General features: G+C 58.1%; 1 protein-coding gene across 1 annotated transcript; it reads left to right on the top strand.

Moving 5' to 3' along the window:
* The first annotated feature begins 7420 nt into the window (after window positions 1–7420).
* On the top strand, window positions 7421–11357 carry ANKRD33 (ankyrin repeat domain 33). Its single transcript, XM_030554338.1, has 4 exons — window positions 7421–7714; window positions 8216–8345; window positions 9227–9367; window positions 10579–11357. The coding sequence occupies exons 1-4, from the start codon at window positions 7421–7423 to the stop codon at window positions 11355–11357; spliced, it is 1344 nt and encodes a 447-aa protein (XP_030410198.1).
* The last annotated feature ends 6922 nt before the right edge of the window (window positions 11358–18279 follow it).

Here is an 18279-nt window from a genome sequence, read left to right as displayed (position 1 = left end):
CAATGAGCAGGCCAATGCTCAGCCCACTCTGGAGTCAGGAAACGTCTCCATCAGGCTCAGCGAGTGCCAGGGAGGGGTCAGAGCCCCTCACTCATCTGCTATAGGCGCTCGCCACAGACGCGGCAGGGCCTTGGCTCGAAGCTGGGCTCAGAGGCTCCCACGCAATTCACAGGCAGGAGGGTCCTGCAGAAAGCAGCCTGAGGAGAGGAGGGAAACTTGTGTGCCTCCTTCGTGATCTCCCCCCACCCACCAGCACCACAGACCCAACCCAGGCTGCTCACTGCTGCCCACCCACCTCTCTGGGACCCCAGCCCCCCTCAGATTTACCCCAGCAGGGGCCCCAAGACACCCATGGAATGATGGAGACTTGCAGTCCCTAGACAGCCTGGGACTGACCCACTGGTGCCACGAATCTCTGATGGCTTGCCAGGGCTGCGGCGTTGGCAGGGGGCTGACTGTCCCCACGGCTCTGCAGCTGGGAGCCCTCGGTCCGTAGCCACAGATAGGTGCAAGGCAGACCCTGGCTGCACTCAGCCGCTGACCCAGCCCTGACCTGGCATGAGCGGGGCCAGGGTTAGAGGCACGCATCCTGGGCTCTAAATCAACACTCCCAACTTCCCTCCGGGGCTGAGTTATTACGCCCTGGTTTTGTGATGGAGATGATGGGGCAGCCAGGCCCGACTGACCTGGGCGAGACCACCAGGCTCAGGGCTTCCAGTCGGACGCTGGGCGGGAGGTGAAAGATCAGGGCTTTATTCCAAGCGCGTCTCGGCCCCCGCCCCGCTTCTCGGCAGCTCCCGAGCATCAAGTGTGATTTAGTGCCCGCGCGGTTCGTCTGGGAGCCAACGACACTCACGACTCGGACAGGCTCCCTCTGGCCAGCAGAGTCCAGTGGTCAGAGCAGCGAGTGAGGAGCCAGAATACTCAGATTCTATTTCTAGCTCAGCTGTGCATTCGGTATATGATCCCACTCAAGTCACATACACCTGCTCTATGCCTCAGTTTCCCTCTCTATAAACCAGAGACACCCCCAGGGCTGGTCACATCTGGGTCTCTCTGTAGCCCACCAATGGCAGCTGCTTCAGAAGAAGAGGCAACTCACTCGGCAGTAGGGCAGTTCTGGCCCAATCTGCCCGCAGTGTGGCCCATGCCCTGAAGCAGGAGGATTTATGGTGACGGAGTGACCCTTGGCAGCATTGCTCGCACCCTGCCCACACCGTAGCCTGCCCTGAGACCCCTGGGCAAAGGAGGCACTTCCCTGCTTAGCTGGAATCGCAGCAGCAATGGCAGCTGCCCGGCCCCTGGGCTCCCAGTGCAGGGCCCCTTCCTTGGGGCCACCCAGGATTCCCCTCTGACCAGTCAGCCCTAAGCTGGGACGCCAGCATGCTCATGAGCCTGGGTACGTCTGCACAGCAGCTGGCAGGGAGAGGGACACGTTAGCTCTGCTCCAATTAGTGCCTGAAAATAGCAGTGTGACCACAGCGGGACGGGGGGTGGCCCAGGCTAGTCACGTCCCCAGGGTCTCGGGTGGGATTGTACTCAGACGGCTAACCGAGCTGCCGTGCTGTCTGCGTCACTGCGGCCACACTCCTGTTTTCAGGTACTAGCACGAGCAGAGCTAACACGCATCCGTCTCCACGCACTGGGAATCGGACGTACCCTTAGCACAGCCCATCAGATCAGCGACCCACATTTTGATGGAGAGCTCCATGGAAGACTGGAGAGCTGGGGGGCTTATGACCTCCTCCAGGGGAGTCTAGTGGTTCGGGGGCTTAGCAGAGCTGCAGCTAATTCCTGTCTCTGCCACAAACTCCCCGTGTGACCTGGGGAAAATCACTCAGTCTACTCCATGCCCATGGATACTGCTTCCCTACCTCACAGGAGCTTGGAGATAGGAAACGCCTCCAAGGAGTGGACACAGTGGTGACGAGGGCCATGCAGGTACCTAGCCAGACATCTGTCTCTCCTTGCGCTCCCAGCCCTTCGGAGAGATTAAAAGTCATACATTTACTCTGCACCACGGGGCTGGTTCACTTGCTGCACAGAGTCCTGGGCCTTGTGCTCAGTTTGGGAGAATGAAACCAAGCTGGTCGGCTTCACGTTTTGTTTGGACTTAGTGTCATGTCCTCGCACGGGCACCAGCAGTGGTGCAGGGGCTTGGTCGCAGCTCGGGAGGGAGAGGGTGGTTGTTTTTAAGCCCTGGAAAGCAAAGAGAAAACGTCCCACCACACACTCCTGCTGGACTCGGCCCAGGACCCGTTGCGCTAGGGGCTGGACAGACAGAACAGGGAGGATCCCGCAGCCAACCTCTGAAATTCTCAAGTTCTAAACTCCAGCTTAAAACCACCGATGCTGCTCCCTCCCACAGAAAGAGAATGACGCCGGGAAAGCTGCCAGCCCATGGCCATCCCTGCACGTCCCCAGCGGGTCGACCCTCCTGAGCTGCACGGCTGGCCCTGCTCCTCACACACCCAGAGGAACTGCAAAGGGTGGCCCCTTGCCAAGCACACGCTGCAGTGTGGTGTGTTCACTATATGGTGGGGGGGGGGCCCTGAGCGCTAGGAGAATACAACCGATGGCGTCACCTCGTGGCTGTTGTGAGCTCTGTCACTGCCATCCCTCGCTCTGATTTGATTTGCTAGTACAGGCCTGGGTGCACCCTTCCACCCCGCTAATGAAGGCCCCACAATTATCCTCATCACATGCCTCTTATCCCCCCACCCCCTGCCTCCCTGCTCCAGCGTCACGAGCGGAGCCCTGCTAGGGGCTGAATGTCACACACCAGCAGGGGCCAAAGGAGGGTTATTCATGGCTCTCTCCAGGTCTCCCCACTGTCCAGCCATCATACCCCGCTGGGGAGGGGAGGGAAGGGGAGCTCAGTCTCCATGACCTGTTCTGCCCCTGGTTTCTCTCCAAATTGCAACATGGAGACTTGTGCACTAGGCCCTGGACCGAGGCCCACAGAGTCAGCGCATCACGGGCCACCAAATAACAATGAACAGTTTGGCCCCCTTGCCCCCCATAACTTGACTTCCCTCTTCATCGAGCAGATGGGAAGCTCTGTGGGGCAGGGGCCATCCCTTTGTTCTGTTTTCACAGCACCTAGGACGATGGGGCCCTGGGCCATGACTGGCCGTTCCCTCAATACAAACCCTGAACAACCACCACCATCTTTGTGTGGGGCACAAAAGGCCGGGGGTGGGTGGTGGTGAGTGACTTCTCCCCACGGCCCAGCACAGACAGGGGGTACGCGCCCCAGAGCCCTGCCCCTACTCCCACAGCAGGGACTGCGGGCAGCGTTTGAAATCAAAGAGCCATTTCATTGTAACAAGGCAGCAAATATTTCAGGCCCGGCATGTTTGTATCTGGGGTAAAGGAGGGAGGTGATGGAGTAGGGAAGGGCCCAGCCTCCTTGCAAGCTGGCTCAACGTTCATGACAAGCAGGAAGGCCGAACAAGTCAGGCACTGGCTGCGTATTATCCAGCCACCAGCTCCACGTTAATAATCAACCCGCTGGCAAACCGGCTCGCTGGCCTTGTCCTGTGGCAGCCCCTTGTGGTCCCTGTTGTCAGCACACAATGCAGCCATTGGAACAGCAAGCGGCTTGCTTCTCTTTGGGACATGCTGCCTATTATCACCCTCCTCGGTTCCCACTCACGTTGCAGAGACGCCAGGCCAAACACACGGGATTTGCAATCCCAGTAGAAGCATCATCATCCCCCGGGTATGGACGTGGGAGCCACGAAGGCCACACAACAAGTTCGTGGCAGTGCTGAGACTTGAATCTACATCTCCCGAGTCCCTGCCCGGGGCCACGCCAACCTGCCTCGCTCTGCAGCTGTGTCACGTCAGGTGCTGCACAGACCCCAACCCCTCTGGGTGCCCCTGGCAGCCCTCCCCACTGGCTCTGGGCCCCACAGAGCGCCCAGCCGCCTGCCACGGGAGAGGGTGGGGCAGAGCGCAAGTGCTGGAGCTGTAATGAGCAAATGCACCTGTGGGCTGTGGCGAGGCCAGGCCAGGCATCCCAAGGTCTCTGCTGTGACATAACCAGCTCAGAGGCTCCTGCCTGCAGCCAGGACAGATTATAACACGCAGCTCCCTGTGATAACCCCCATAAGCCCTAAAGCCGCTCCAGGCCTTGTCTTGCGATAAGAGGGCTGGGGAAGGTTAGATAAAGGCCTGATGGCAGCACGTGGCAGGCAGGACAGGGCCTACGTCATGCGGGGACCGGGCTCCTGTGCCAGGACCAGGCAGTTCAGGGCTGCAGCAGCCAGGCGCTATTCTTGCCATCTTACGTAACGGCTGCAGAGGGCTCCGGCTGCTCCTGGGCACCCAGGGATATTTGTCAGAGCCGCAGCATCGGCCCCTTGTCTCCTCAGCCCGTCCAGTAGGGAGCGGACGTGCCCGCAGTCACCATTTGGGGGGCCCCAAATCCCAGGGGCTTGGAGCAGGGCTGGTGGCCACTCTTGCCCCCCCTCCTCTCCCAGCCAGGATGGAGGCCCAGTGGCAAGGGGTAGCCATGCACATGGGGGTAGGGACGCAGGACCCTGCTGTGTGCGCTGTGGGAGGATAGGAGGCCCCAGGGCTCACACTCCAGCTCCCTCTGCTAGCCCAAGACTCACCTCTGTGCCCTCCCCACAGAGACACACCCAGCAGAACGGGTCAGGGGAGGAAGCGACCCACAGGCTGTCAGTGGGGCCCTGGAGCCTTCAACCCGCAGCAGCGACAGCAGCGGGACGAGCTCCCCACACCCTGCCCCCAGTTCAGCCTGCCCCCTGAGTCTCATGTCCCAGGCTTGTTCCCCCTTTAGCTTCACCCCCAAGGCCCCCAGCAAAGGGACCCAGTAGCTCCCAGTGGGACAGTGGCTTTAATTGTGGAGACACTTGTCTGCTAGGGTCTGGACTGAGACCCACCCGACCCATGTCACGCACGAGGCCCACTTAGTCATGAGAGGGTCACAGCTTCCAGTCTGACCCACGCTGGATTTGAACTAACAGCTGCTGGGGGACCCACCCTCTGCTGGGACCCCACAAGCCGCCCTGGCCCCTTCATTTGGGAAACAAAAGCAAGAGGAAGGAGGGGCCACTGGCTTCCTTTGAGATGTGGGGCCTGGCCAGCGGCTCTGCTCTCGAGAGTCCCTCCAGGCGCTGCAGACCGTGGTCAGTCTGGCCCAAAGCAGGTGAGCTGGGTTCAGCGGCCCAGGCAGGAAATGCGACTGCACCCAGGTGTTTCATTTGCAGGTGCAATTCTGCAGATCTCATACTTCCCTGTGCAAGCGACCCATTGTGCATCTGCTCAGCGGTTTGCACGGCATGTGCAAAGAAGGCTCCAAGTTGCACGCCCCAGGCACTGTCTTCTTTGGCCCCCGGAGCTCTGAGCTGGGTCGCAGTGTCCTGCTCTCAGAGTGAGGTGAGTGTAAAAACACACCAAGGAGAGCGTGGTGGCTCCCAGCACCCCCTTCTCCGGCTAAGGACACCAAATCCCACACACGCCTGCCTGATCCTGCTCAGGGCGGCCAGAGCCTTTTTAAGTAACAGTTTAAACTAAGATGCCTTGGTTGGCTAAGCCCTCAGCAACGTGCCAGCTGTTACCACTCGGGAGCCCGGGGCAGAACCAGCTTTCCCTTGGGGAGTGGGAAGAAGGGAAAACTTTCCATTTGCCTCAGTGCCCCAGGGATCGTCTCCGCCCGGCTGGAGCAGCGCTGAAATCCAGAGGGCCAGGACAGAGGTGGGAGAGTTAAGTGTCCCCGGATAAGCCCTGGGAGGGAGAGAAGAGATTTCTCCGTGCCTGGGCCGAGAGGCGAACGCTGGCTCAGTATTTCCAGGGATTTCCAAAGCTTCGCTGGACCAGAGCAGAGCAGCAGCATCCCCCAGCCTGCAGGGTCTGGTGACAGGTGCCTCAGGAAAGGGGCAGGAGACACTAACGGTCAGGTAGGCAGGAAGCTCGTTCCCTCACCCCCCATAAGGGTTTTATTTCCCAGATAATACGGGAGCAGTGGGTGTCAGCCTGCTAGCTGCCAGACCTCCCCTTGCATCTGCTCGGGACCTTGTGGCTGGGAGTGGCGTAGGCTAGCAGTGCACCATGTAAACAAGTGTGTCCTTCCAGCGTGCTCCAGGGTGAGTGTAGACGGGGGTGATTAGAGCAGGGGCTGCCGTGAGCTGGTTACACACAGGGCTGGGGTGCGAGGGGAGGGCAGCAGAGAACCAGGGCTGCTGCCAGCCTGCCAGAGAACATTGGACTGCACGGGCCAAGGGGCGGCTCAGAGTCCGCTTCATGTCAGGGCTGTGCTAGCGAGGGGTCCAGGGCCCCCTTTGTCCCCCATTCTCCCCACCTCACTAGAGCTCTGGGCATGGGTGCCCAGAACAGTCCCAGAAACGCCGGGGCAGCCCGGCTGCAGCGTTCGTGAGTTATCCCATTACAGACATGCAGAGAAATGCCAGCAAGCTGGGTGCAGGGCCGTCACATGCTCTGCCAACTTCGCTGGAGGGGTCTGGGGGCTTCGGACCTGGTGGTCTGGAGTCTGCTCCCCTTCCCCAGCAGGGAGGGGACCTGGACCTGGGGATTTAATTTACCCCTTTTCTGGACTTGGCCCCAGCTCTGCCTGGGAATAGGCTTTGCAACTGCCATGTTCTCCTGTGTGTGGATAGGACGGGGGGCAGGGAGAACAGGGAGGAGTGTGAGGCCCCGGCTCCTTCTCCCACCTCTGGTTAATTCAAACTGACAAGCAGGTGCTTTCAGAGCTGGACACATGGGGCAGCAAAGGGTCTCTGTGCCACTAGCAGCATACAGGACAGAGGCAGGACTTTGGGGGCAGCGCCGCCAGCCAGCCAGCCGGGTAGTGGCCCAGCCTGCTGGGACCTGGGCACAGCGGCACTCCCTCCTTGCCCGCCCCAGCACGAGAGGAATCTGGGTTAAGAGATGCCAATGGAAGGGGCAGTTGGGGGGGGGGCACGCAGGTTCCCGCTCTGCCCATCTGGGTCCCCCCATGGCACGTGGCCCAGAGGCTGGGCCCCCAAAGCTGCCGAGTTGCCCCCAGCCCTCGGCAGCTCCTGGGTGATGGTTTTACGGCCAGCTCTGCACCTGGGTCCCAGCCTTGGTGAGCTGCTCAGGGGTGGGGGTGGGGGGTCTAATCCCAGTTTGGTCTCAAGGGCGAATGGAGCCATATGCCAAGACCAGCCTCGAGCGCCTGTCAGTCCCGCTGCCCTGCGAGCGGCCTGGAGAAGCCAGGGCTCCCCCAGCCTCACCACAGAGCGACCGGTCCCTGGGCAGGGGAGGGGGCCTGGGCCTGGCCCAGCCTCGCTGACCTAGGCTTGCACTGCAGAGTCATCAGCCAGGGGTGAAGGGCATCCAGGCTCCTGGCGTGGGGTGGGCAGGTGGTGCCGTGCCAGGCCCTGCTCCCTCTGGATGGGCTGCATGACAGATGACAGCAGTGGAGGAGAGCGTGCTGCAGACCTGGAAGAGCAGCCCGGATGCCGCGGACCCAGAGCTGCTCTATGAGGAGGAGGAGCAGGAGGCGGCGGAGGTCTCTGACACCAGCAGCATCCTTTCCGACGACTCTGTCTACCCCTGCTACGAGCCAGCCCCGGCTGCGGATGATGGGCAGTCGCTCACCTTCTACCAGTGCTGTGCCAGGAACAACGCCAAGCTGCTGCAGGAGATGCTGGCACAAGGGGTGAGCCGGGAGGAGGTCACGGAGCTGGATATCAACAGAAGGGTAAGCATTCCCGTGCGTGGGCATGGAGCCCCTCGGAGACAGACCGAGATGGCTAGCAAGAAGCAGCTGGACACAAACCGACCCTACGGCTCCCCTGGCTCCCAGGCCACACTCCACACTGTGTCCCTGCTAAGGCAGGAGCCAACCCCAGGTCCTGGCCAGGTGCATCGTGGTTGGGGCAGAAAGGGTTCCCACCACTGGAGGTGGGATACAGGGACTAGACACACCAGTCCGGCACAGCCTGGAGGCAGGACAGCAGACTGGATGGACCCTTGGTCTGCCCCTTTACCTTGAATCCGATTGGTTCTCAGCACCAGAGCCCAGCCTCGTAACTTCTCTTGTGCTACAAACCATTTTCCCATCATGCACTTTAGCAGCAGGGAAGAGGGTAGGTGAGGCCCTGCAAGAGGGGCAAGTGCCATGTGGAGGTGGGTGGGGTGGGGGTACGGTGGGAAGATGCTGGTGTTCACTGACACACTGGTTCTGAATGCTCCTCCCTAGAATGGGCTCATAGTGGCCTGCTTCAAGGGCTTCGTGGACATCGTGACCCTACTGAGCAAATGCCCCTACGTAGACATCAATCATCAGGATAATGACGGGAACACAGCCCTCATGATCGCTGCCCAAGCAGGTAGGAGCTGCGGTGTGCTGGTGCTGGAGCTGCACTCAGGGGCTCCCCAGAGTGCAGGGGCATGGAGCACTCACTGAAATTAGCAGGCTGTCAAACAGGCAATGTCCAGTTATCCTGCAGCAGTGAATTCCATGGGTTATTACAAAGGCCTGTTCTCAGCTACCTCAGCGATGGGAGCCTTAACAATAATGTCTCATTTCAAAGTTGCTGCCCACTCCCACCCTCACGTCCTTCTCTAGGAGACAGACCAGGTCCCCAAACTAGTTGCTCATGACAAATAATCAGAAATAGCTCAATGGCAGTGACTAGAAAACAGCCTCCTTTTTAAGCAGTTCGGCCTCACACTGCTACTCTACACAGACAGGTCATCGCATTTTGCTTGGACTAAAAAATGCAACACCCCCTTCATGCTCCCTCCCTTCCCGCCCCCAGCAGAGGAACAAAAACCCCACAGAAACCATGGCTGGCAGATCCCAAGGGGCCTAAAGAAGTCAGAACATCTGACCGTGCTATCAGGCCTCCTTACAGCAGTAGTTTTTAAACCATTAAGTCATTTAATTCCAAAGTTAAGGTTCCTACAACAATGTCCCCTTGGGCTCAGGGCAGCCCCCGCCTGAGCGGTGCTGTATGTTGGACCAGATCCTGAGCTGGGGCTGATGCATTAACTAAGTTTTTTGCTTTTCATTTCCTAGGATTTTAAGAAGTCAAACACATGCATGATCACTCTGGTTCACCCCCTGCAAGCACCGCACTGGGGCCTTCATGGACACCGCCCCCATCACACCACTAATGCACGCAGGCTTCGGCGAGTGGGCACTAAATACTCATTTCTTGTTATGTTCTGAAATTCTAATGCAGCTTCTCTCTCTCTGCCTTTCAAGGACATGTCACGATAGTTAACTATCTCCTGAACTACTACCCCATGCTGGAGATCGAGAAGAGGGATGTGCGGGGCCTGACAGCGCTCATGAAGGCGGCAGTGCAGGGGCGGAAGGAGTGCGTCACCGCACTGCTCCTGGCAGGTGCGTTGCTTTCTGGATGTCTCAGGGAATTGCTGCGCAAGGGCCGAGCTTAGGGAAAAAGTGTTTTTTAACTCATTTGAAAATCCCAGGTAAGATGAGGCATTACAACTTTAACATGCGTTAGCTCAGACCCCCACTTAGGGGTTACCTTGGCCAGCTAACTCACATGAAAACTGACAACTGCCTCATCTGCCCTAGGATTTTCACCTGGGTCAAATACACCTGTTTCCTAGGCTACATCTTCACAGCCAGAAGATGTGTTCACATGGATCACTCTCGCTGTGTGAAATCTGAGTGAGACGAGACGCTGGTTTTTACCTCAACATAGCCAGTCAAGGTTATTCCCAGGGGAGGTGCACAGGGTTGACCTCAACTAGCTATTTAGGTTATGTGTATACCAGACCCCCCTGCGGCCGTGAGTGTCAGAACCTGGATCAACTGACTCAGGCTCGAGCTATGGGGCTAAATCAACAGTGTAGCTGTTTGGGCTCAGGCTGGAGCCTGGGCTCTGAAATCCACTGCGTGGGGTGGGGCTCAGCACTGAGCGAGGGCAGCCACACTGCTTTTGGAGAGGTACACAAGTGAGCAAGCTGTGACGGAGGTGGCTGGGTACCAATAGCATGGAAGCTTGGACCTTGGTTCTGCTCTCAGAATGTGCTGCCCCAGCTTCAGGCCCATTGGGACCTGCGCTAGCTAGCTTACCGCTAACGTGGGTAAGTCTACACTCACTGCAGTCACACCTTCGACTGCAGCGTAGACGGGCCCACAACCTCTTCTGGGTGCACAAGTGATGGGTTAGAATCCAAGCCCTGGGGCCCAGCAGCGCCTTGCTCCTTGTTATCTGCTGCCCCTTAGTGCTCATTCAGTGTTCCAGCCGCAGAGCTCAAAGCACTTCACAGAGCTGGCCCAGCACATTAACCCTAATTTTGCAGGTGGGGAAACTGAGGCAGAGTGGTGGCACAACTTGCCCGTCATCGCTCAGCAGGCCAGTGGCCAAGCTAGGAGTGGAGCCCAGCCTGTTCAGGGCACTATCCACTAGGTCACACTGCTTCCTTCAATTTTGTTCTAAAAGCCTTTTCCAAACCACAAAGTCTGTGATGAGGCCATTTGGAACAGGCCTGCTCTCGGGCCCTGACCCAAGCCGCTCGCAGCTACGCAACCAAGGGGTTCATTTTTATAATAGGCCCTTTCTTTACCCCCTGTCGTCTCAGGAGCTGACCTGACAGCGGTGGATCCTGTCCGAGGGAAGACAGCCCGGGAGTGGGCAGGTCTGACTGGGAGCTTCGAGACCATTGTGCAGATCCGCAGCATCCTGCAGCGGCCCCGAGCCGAGCAGTTCAGTGACCAGTACCGGCCCGAGTGGCCGGCGCTGCCCGAGTTGGTGACCAAGGCACTGGCCACTAAATCCAGGTGCGAGAGGCTGTTGGAGAAGATCTGCTCCACCTTCAGCGTCAACCTCCCGCATGACCCCGAGGTGGACGGGGTGATGGACCACATGGTCCGGATGACCACATGCCTGGCCAGCCCCTTTGTGGCTACAGCCTGCCAAACCATCTGTCCCGGGAGCCCCCCCGAGGTGGGCAAGCAGAGGCTGTCAGTGCCAGAGATCCTCGAGGAGTACACGCCGGATCCTGACGCCAAGTCCGAGCCCGACTCATCCTCCTGCAATGGCCAGGCTGTGTCAGAGACCCGCGTCCTGGTCCCGTACCAGAGCCCCTCCGGCATGCTGAGATTCCTCCCACTGCGGCTACTGCGCAGGAACAGCGTCTTCCCTGGGGGCCACATCCCCAAAATCAAACTGGTCAAGGCCCCCTTCCCCCCAGCCTACCAGGGGAAGCCGCCGCAGTCATGGAAAAACAAGAACATGCTGGAGCTGCCCAAGTGGAAGTACAAGGAGCTGAAGGAGGAGAAGAAGAAAGCGGCTGAGGCCGAGGAGAAGCAGAAGGAGACGATGACGAAAACAAAGACGAGCAAAGGGAAGAAGTCATAGGGGAGGGGGATGCTCCTAGGATGGCAGCTGGCCATGGGGTTCATGCCCCAGGGACGCCTCAAGGACACGCTCGCCCTCTCTGCTGTTTGGGGGGCTGCCCTTCTCTGAAAGAGCATTTCACCAAGGGGCAGATCAGAGAACGGCTGGTGGGCTCAGCAGTGAGAAAGAGACATAGGGAGCTTCAAACTGCATGTGAATGATCAGCTGAACCCCACTGAGAACCCCCAGCCTCACCCAGTGCCCCGCAGGGCCCTGCCCAGCCCCGCCACCCCCATCTGTTATCCACCCCCAGGCCCTGCCCAGCCTCAGGGCCCCAGTCTGTTACCCAGAACCCCCCAGTGTCCTACCCAGCCCCAATCAACTAAACCCCACCGAGAACCCCCAGCCTCAGTGCCCCACAGGGCCCTGCCCAGCCTTAGTGCCCTGGTCTGTTACCCAGAATCCCTTGGGGCCCTTCCCAGTCGCCCCGTTCCCTGTTACCCAGTACCCAGGGCTGATGCCCAGAACTAGCACTTTATTTTATGAACTTCTGGGCCCTTAGTCTCTGCTCGCCGTACTGCAGGAACAGCTGCCCCAGCTCACACGTAACGCTCCTGCTGCCCCAGGGTGGAAATAACTGGGAGCGACAAAACGGGGTGGAAAAAGGCCAGAGACTTGAACTCATGTGGCGGCCGATGCTTGGCCCAAGGAGGCAGCTGCCCGGGGGCTGGGGGCGCGGGAAGGGCGAGCAGAGGATGGGGGTTCTCATCATTTCCATGACGTTGGCGTGCCAGGACATGGCTGCCGAGGGCGCCCCCCAGTGGTGAAGCTGGCAGTGCACAGTACAGGGACGTTCTACCAGCCCCGGAGCTGAGCTCCTTTGGGTCCTAGTGCCAGGGAGCTCCCACTTTGTAACAGAGGAAGGAAACAATCCAGAACATTCCAGAAGGGGGTGAATTTCTGACCCCTCCCCCATATTGTTTAGGTCCTCATCTGGCTGCGATTTCACGGAACACAAGTGTTTAAATTAAACTAAAAGCAGTTGCCAGGAAATCAGCGTTTATGCATATACCAACCCCCAGGGCTGACGAGGCCTTGTGCTCTTTTCATGACCATCTTCCATCCAGGGGGATCCAAGCGCTTGGTGGGTATTAAACTTCCTAACTCCAGCGTCAGCCCCCTGTTACTCACGGAGCTGCAGAGAAGCCATGTTACCTGCCCACAGTCATACCATCAGTGGCAGAGCTGATACAACCCAGGAGCACCAGGCCCCCTTCTGTAATCAGGGGACCCCACTCCCCTCCCAGAGCTGGGAACAGCACCCAGGAGTCCCAGCCACCCTGCTCTAACTGCTAGACCCCACTCCCCTCCCAGAGCTGGGAACAGGACCTGGGAGCTCTGCCAGTCACCTTGTTCTAACCCCTAGTCCACACTGCCTTCCTACATCTGAAAACAGAACCCAGGAGTCCTGGTTTCTCCTGTGTCCTGGGGGATGCTGGGATTTCCATTTGCTGCTTTGGTGAATTAAACATCCCATAAGTGCCAGGGTTGTGGAAAAGCTACCAAGTCAGAGCTCGCTCGGCAGACAGATCAGCACAGCTTCTGGTAGCTCTGGCAAGAGATGGCTCCCGTCATCTCACCCAATCCTGGTGCACCTGACAGGCAGAGCCTCATGTCAGCTAGCGTAAAGGACACCTATTGAGTCTAGTTCCCAGAGTCGCTTCACCATATGGTGGAAATGCAGCCTCCTCTGGGGAGCAGCACAGCACACCAGGTTGAGGCAGGATGACATCACACCCAGTTCAAACTGCAGAGGGCATATAGGGACACAGACTGTAATGCAGCCAGGACAGTCCTTAGTCCCCACGAGGTGCCAGGGCTGCCACAGCTGCTGAGAGATGGCAGTGAGGTACAGGACATGGGGTTCGCAACCTTTCTCTTTCTGAGCCTCCCCAACCCCTCCAACATGCTATAAAACCTCCATGGCCCACCTGTGCAAGGCCATGGCCTGGGGCCCCGCACCGCACGGGCACCGGGAAGCTAAGCCTCTCGGGCTTCGGCTTCAGCCTGAAGTGGCGGGGCTCAGGCTTGGCCTTTCTGCCCAGGGCCCCAGCGAGTCTAACACTGGCGCTGCTCTCTGGTTTATTTTGGCAGACCCCCTGAAACCGGCCCACGGCCTTGCTGAGAACCGCGGCTCTACTGAATACCCACCCAGGGGTGCTCCTCTGAGGCACCCTTCCCCGTGGTGATACAGCTCAACCTAGCATAGCTTCACCCGGCCACGTTAACCCGGTCAGTGCATTTCTCACGCAGCAGCAGGGGAGGGTCAGCAAGATGGTGCTTAACGGGAGTGCAACAGCAGCTCCTCTGAGCATCCCACTGCAGCAGACCCCCACGGGTCCCTGCTCCCCATGCCCAGTGCCGACAAGCTCTGGCAGGAACAGCATCTGGGGGGCACTCGCGCTGGCTCCAGCCTCGTGGCATGGCCAGGTTAAGGGAGTGGGGATGTGCTGTGCTTGGCACATTGTCCCCTACACACAGCACCTGGCATCAAGGCGGGATGGGAACACACCTGCCATCCAGGCCGGGCCAGGAGTGGAGAGGGGAGAAGGTTCCTGCTGTGGGGTCCCAGCTCAGATCAGATGCTGTGTAGTTACCCAGGATTGCCCCCCTCTTGGACTCTCCCCCAAACGGAGTTCAGTTAAAATGAACCAACAGCCACAGTCTGGGCCGTGAGCAGCCCCAACAGGAGAAAGGTGAGCAAATCAAGACTCCACCTCCTGGAGCAGCGCTCAGAGCCCCTCACCCCAGCTGGAGGTGGGCAGTGCTGTCCCAGGATACCTGCCAGTCCTTAGAACTGGGTTTGCCCAACATCATTCTAGTTCAGCCAAGGAGAGGGTAAGCAAGCATGTTGAGCTCCAAGGCTTTGCAGCAAACCAACATATCTCCCAGAGGTCCCGCTGAGACTTGAACTCAGATTCCAGGATTCAAAGTCCTGAGTGCTGCCCATTACACCATGGCTGATTCTTGGTGTGGCCAGTGGGATAAATCCTCACCCCTCTGCAGTCTGGATGTAGCTGGCTTAACCCCACTGAGCTATGGCCTGTATGCCAGCACAGGGCTGGAGCTACCCTGGCAGGACCTCGAAGGAGCCTGGCCTCTCAGGGTCTGAAACAGACACAAACTGGAAAGAACTGGGGGTTTCCTTGCAGGCACCCATGTGACTCACAGGCACTGCCCTGGCCAGCTGCTCTGGGCCCACTTGGACACCTCCCAGAGAGGAGTCTGCTCCTATTTGCAGATCAGGAGACGTGTAGGCAGCTCATCCAAAGGCAGAACCCAGGACTCCTGACTCCCTCTACTCTAATAACCAGACCCCACTCCCCTCCCAGGGCTGGGAACAGAACCCAGGAGTCCTGGCTCCCAGCCCCCTGCTCTGACCCCACTCCCCTCCCAGAGCTGGGAACAGAACCCAGGAGTCCTGGCTGTCAGTTCCCTGCTGGAATTACTAAACACATTGTCTTGTCCCGCAACCATTTATGTTGCAATTGAGTCCTGCAGGCCCCGGTCGCATTACACAACCTGCCGAAATGCATCCAGTTGGAGCTGCCTAGTCACATCTCATCCCTGAGCTGCAGGTAAAATACGGCATCTTCACAACTCTCCCGTTTCCGTGTGCACCTGCTGATCCCCCAGCAGGAGCCACTCTCTGTGCTCTGGGGACCCTGGAGATGAGCATGTTGGAAGTGAGCGACAGAAGCAACGACGCAGTTAAGGCTTGTCGGTCGTCTAGAGACCCCTAGTAAAGCTGGGTTACTGCATTGTAAACAAAAGGGCCAAAGAACCATTGAGTGACTCACAGGACCCATTGGTCTCAGCCCTCGCGATGTGAGAGCAGGAGAACTGCGGGCCCTGGCTAAACCTCAGCTCCATGCCCAGCGCCCTACAGCGGTTACTGGGTTGGGATCTTGCACTAGAACGTTATCTCAGAGCAGGGCCGGCAGTTTTCTGTCTGGCCCAGAGACAGCCAGGCAGTGTCCGGGCTGCAGCAAGGCCGTGCGGAGCCTTGCCATCAATTAAAGCAGGTTGCTGCCCTCCCATTTATATCGGGTTTCTACTGAGGTCGTCCCACCCACAACACACCAGCTCCCAGCCATTGTTGGGGGAGGGGTAAAAGGCCAGGTGCTCAGAGCACTGTGGGCCTGGATACATAAAAACCTTTGATATGGGTGCCGTGCTGGCTGTCTCTTCCCTGAGGCATTTATACCCTAAGATCCCTGGGGTCCCCCCCGCTCCGGCTGCTCCTGCCTGCCGCCCCTTGGGGGTTCGGTTGCTGGTTTTGTGTATTGCTGCTGTGTGGATGCTACACAGCTGCTGTGGTCCTCCCCAGAGGTGGCTGCCTGTCAGTGATGGGACAGGGGCATCATGAGGCTCTAACTGAACTCTGGTGCAGCATTTTGGAGGGACGGGCCTATGGACATGGGGAGAGTGGCTCGCGCTGCTCCCCTTCCTCCCTTGGCTAATTTTCAGGTTTCTCCCTGTGTTGTTTCCTTCCTTTGCCAGCTCGCTGGTTCCGCACACATATGGGCTGGGGGCGGACAGCACATGGAGCAGGCGAATAACTGCTCTACATGTGCAGCTAGACTTGTTCTCATGGCGGGCGGGGGAAGGGAGCGCAAGGCACCGGCGAGAACAGGAGCCTCTGGGGCATGCGTGGATTTTTGCTGCACAAGTGCTGCCTTTGTAACAGCCAGAAGGGGAATTTATTGGGCTTTGGGGGGGATTGTAACCGTGGACTGACTCGTGTGTGTGTGCATCTCTGCTTTCCACTGCTCCAATGTATGTCACAGTCCCCATGCTTCTACCAGCAGAGGGAGAGTCTCCAAAAGAGAGGCTGGTACTGGAGGCAGAAGGTAGCAGAAATCTTGCACTGAGGCCTTGTCCTGCTGCAGTTTCCAACCTGCCTTTGCACACTCATGATGCTTTCATAGGAATAGTCGTCGTATTTTTGCTTTCGTTTGTGGGCTTCTCCATTGGCAGATCTGGAGTTGCCGGGCCCCAGCTGCCCAGATGAAGGGTTGTGGTGCAGGGATGGTTTCCTGGAGGGTGTGCTGTAGCAGTTAGAGACGTGGCCTCACCCTCAGGCCTCTTGGGCTGTGTTCATGGCTCTGAGAATCAGTACAATCTTGGGGTTGCAGCCATGGGTTGAGTGCCTGCTCTGGGAGGAGAGTGTGTCTTAGGTGTGTTTTCAATGTGTGTGTTAGATCTAGAATGGTTCAAGCAGGAGATGTCAACAGAACCCAGAAGTCCTGCACCCAATCTCTGCTGATGTCGGCAACCACTGAAACAAGCAACCCACTGGTGCCTCAGTTTCCCCATCTTGTACTGTGGAGATGATTTCCTGCAGCATGGGGACTGTGAGGATTAGCTAACGGGTATCTATGAAGTGCTTTGACATCTTCAGAGGCACGGCGTATTGTCCCACAGTCTTTTGTCGCTGCAGCCTTTGTCTTTGCGATGCCAGAAACCTGCTGTCTCTATTCTCACCTTCCAAACATCTGTTTCACAAACCTCACCCACTTAAACCCAGCAGGAGCACCTCAGAAGTGTGTCCGGTCTGGCACCCGTTTGTCTCTGACAGCCACTTCAAAGGAAGCACAAACCCCCATATCTGTGCAATGCTACGCCGACTGTGTGTATGGGCTCTGCAGGGCTAATGCCCCATGGAGATTCTCCTTAATTCAGGTGGCAGGGGCCTGTTCTCTCTGTGCAGGATGGTCCGAGCTCTGGTCTCACTACAGCTGTGGCTGAGTGACCACTTCAGCAGCATGATGATAACTGGGGAGCTCCCACGTGGCTGGCTCCACGCATGCCTCCGTCCCATTGCAGTACAGCGCTGAACTGTCTGTGGCTGTGGGTCCGATGCCTCCTTTTAATATTCCTCCAACAAGCAATGAGTTAACGAGCCCTCCACCCCCACCCCCAGCCCCACTCGGTCTTTTTAAAAATAAACCAGTGGAGCTAATATAAGAGCCAACCTCCTCTCTTAGGGGGCTGTGTGGAGGAGGGGGGCAGCTCCAGCGTCTGGCTGGTTAGAACCGGAGTTAAGAATTTCTTCCTAAAGATGCCCAGACTTTGCTGTCCTTTCTTGCTGTCTGAACCTTCCCACCCCATTCCCTTTGGGCCTTCTAGCCAGAGGCCCTCAGTTCTGCAGCCGCTGACGCACGTGCTTCCCGTTAGCCAGCGAGCCGTCACGGTGACCTCCCTGGGGCAGCCTGAGCACTCCAAGTTGAGCAGAGGTGTGACAGAACACGCCTGCCATGGGACAGGAGCGATCCCTGGGGCCGCCGAATCCCCAACAGGCCGCTGGGATTTCCAAGCGGGAGCAAAGCTAGTTCATGTGATGAGGGAAACGGCTGTGAAGGCAGGCTCCCTGCAGGCCCAGCCTCAGCATAGCAGCTTCCCCCTCGGAATCAAACTGAAACTGTTTACTTCCCATTCCAGGGAGTCCGGCTCCAAAAAATCCCCACCCCCCACCTGCAATGGGACTGAAAGCTCCCCCAAGGGTTAAAATTTGGGCCGTTTGTGTTTCATTGCTGTTTTTTAAACCTGCTGTTTAGGTCACATGTAAGGCTGCCAGCTCTCCCGGCTTGGCCAGGAGTCTACTGGGATCGGCTTTGATCTCCTGGTAGCTATTGAAAGCAACCCAGGAGATTTTAATAGGTACAGTATAATTAATAACATTACGTCATGGTGGGGGGAATCTCCCGGAATAGCTTCAGCAATCTGTGAAAATGAGGGGATGGTGGCCAAACAATTGATGCATCAAAGTTTTAGTTATGTGGGTCTAAGTGCAGGACACCTGGGTTCTGTTCCTGCTCCTGTGACCAATGAAGGTTACTGGGAGGCAGGATGCCTGGGTTCTCTTCCCAGCTCTGGGAGT

This window comes from Gopherus evgoodei, chromosome 3 (assembly GCF_007399415.2).
Source record: "Gopherus evgoodei ecotype Sinaloan lineage chromosome 3, rGopEvg1_v1.p, whole genome shotgun sequence".
Lineage (NCBI taxonomy): Eukaryota > Metazoa > Chordata > Testudines > Testudinidae > Gopherus > Gopherus evgoodei.
This window is presented reverse-complemented; position numbering and strand designations above follow the sequence as displayed.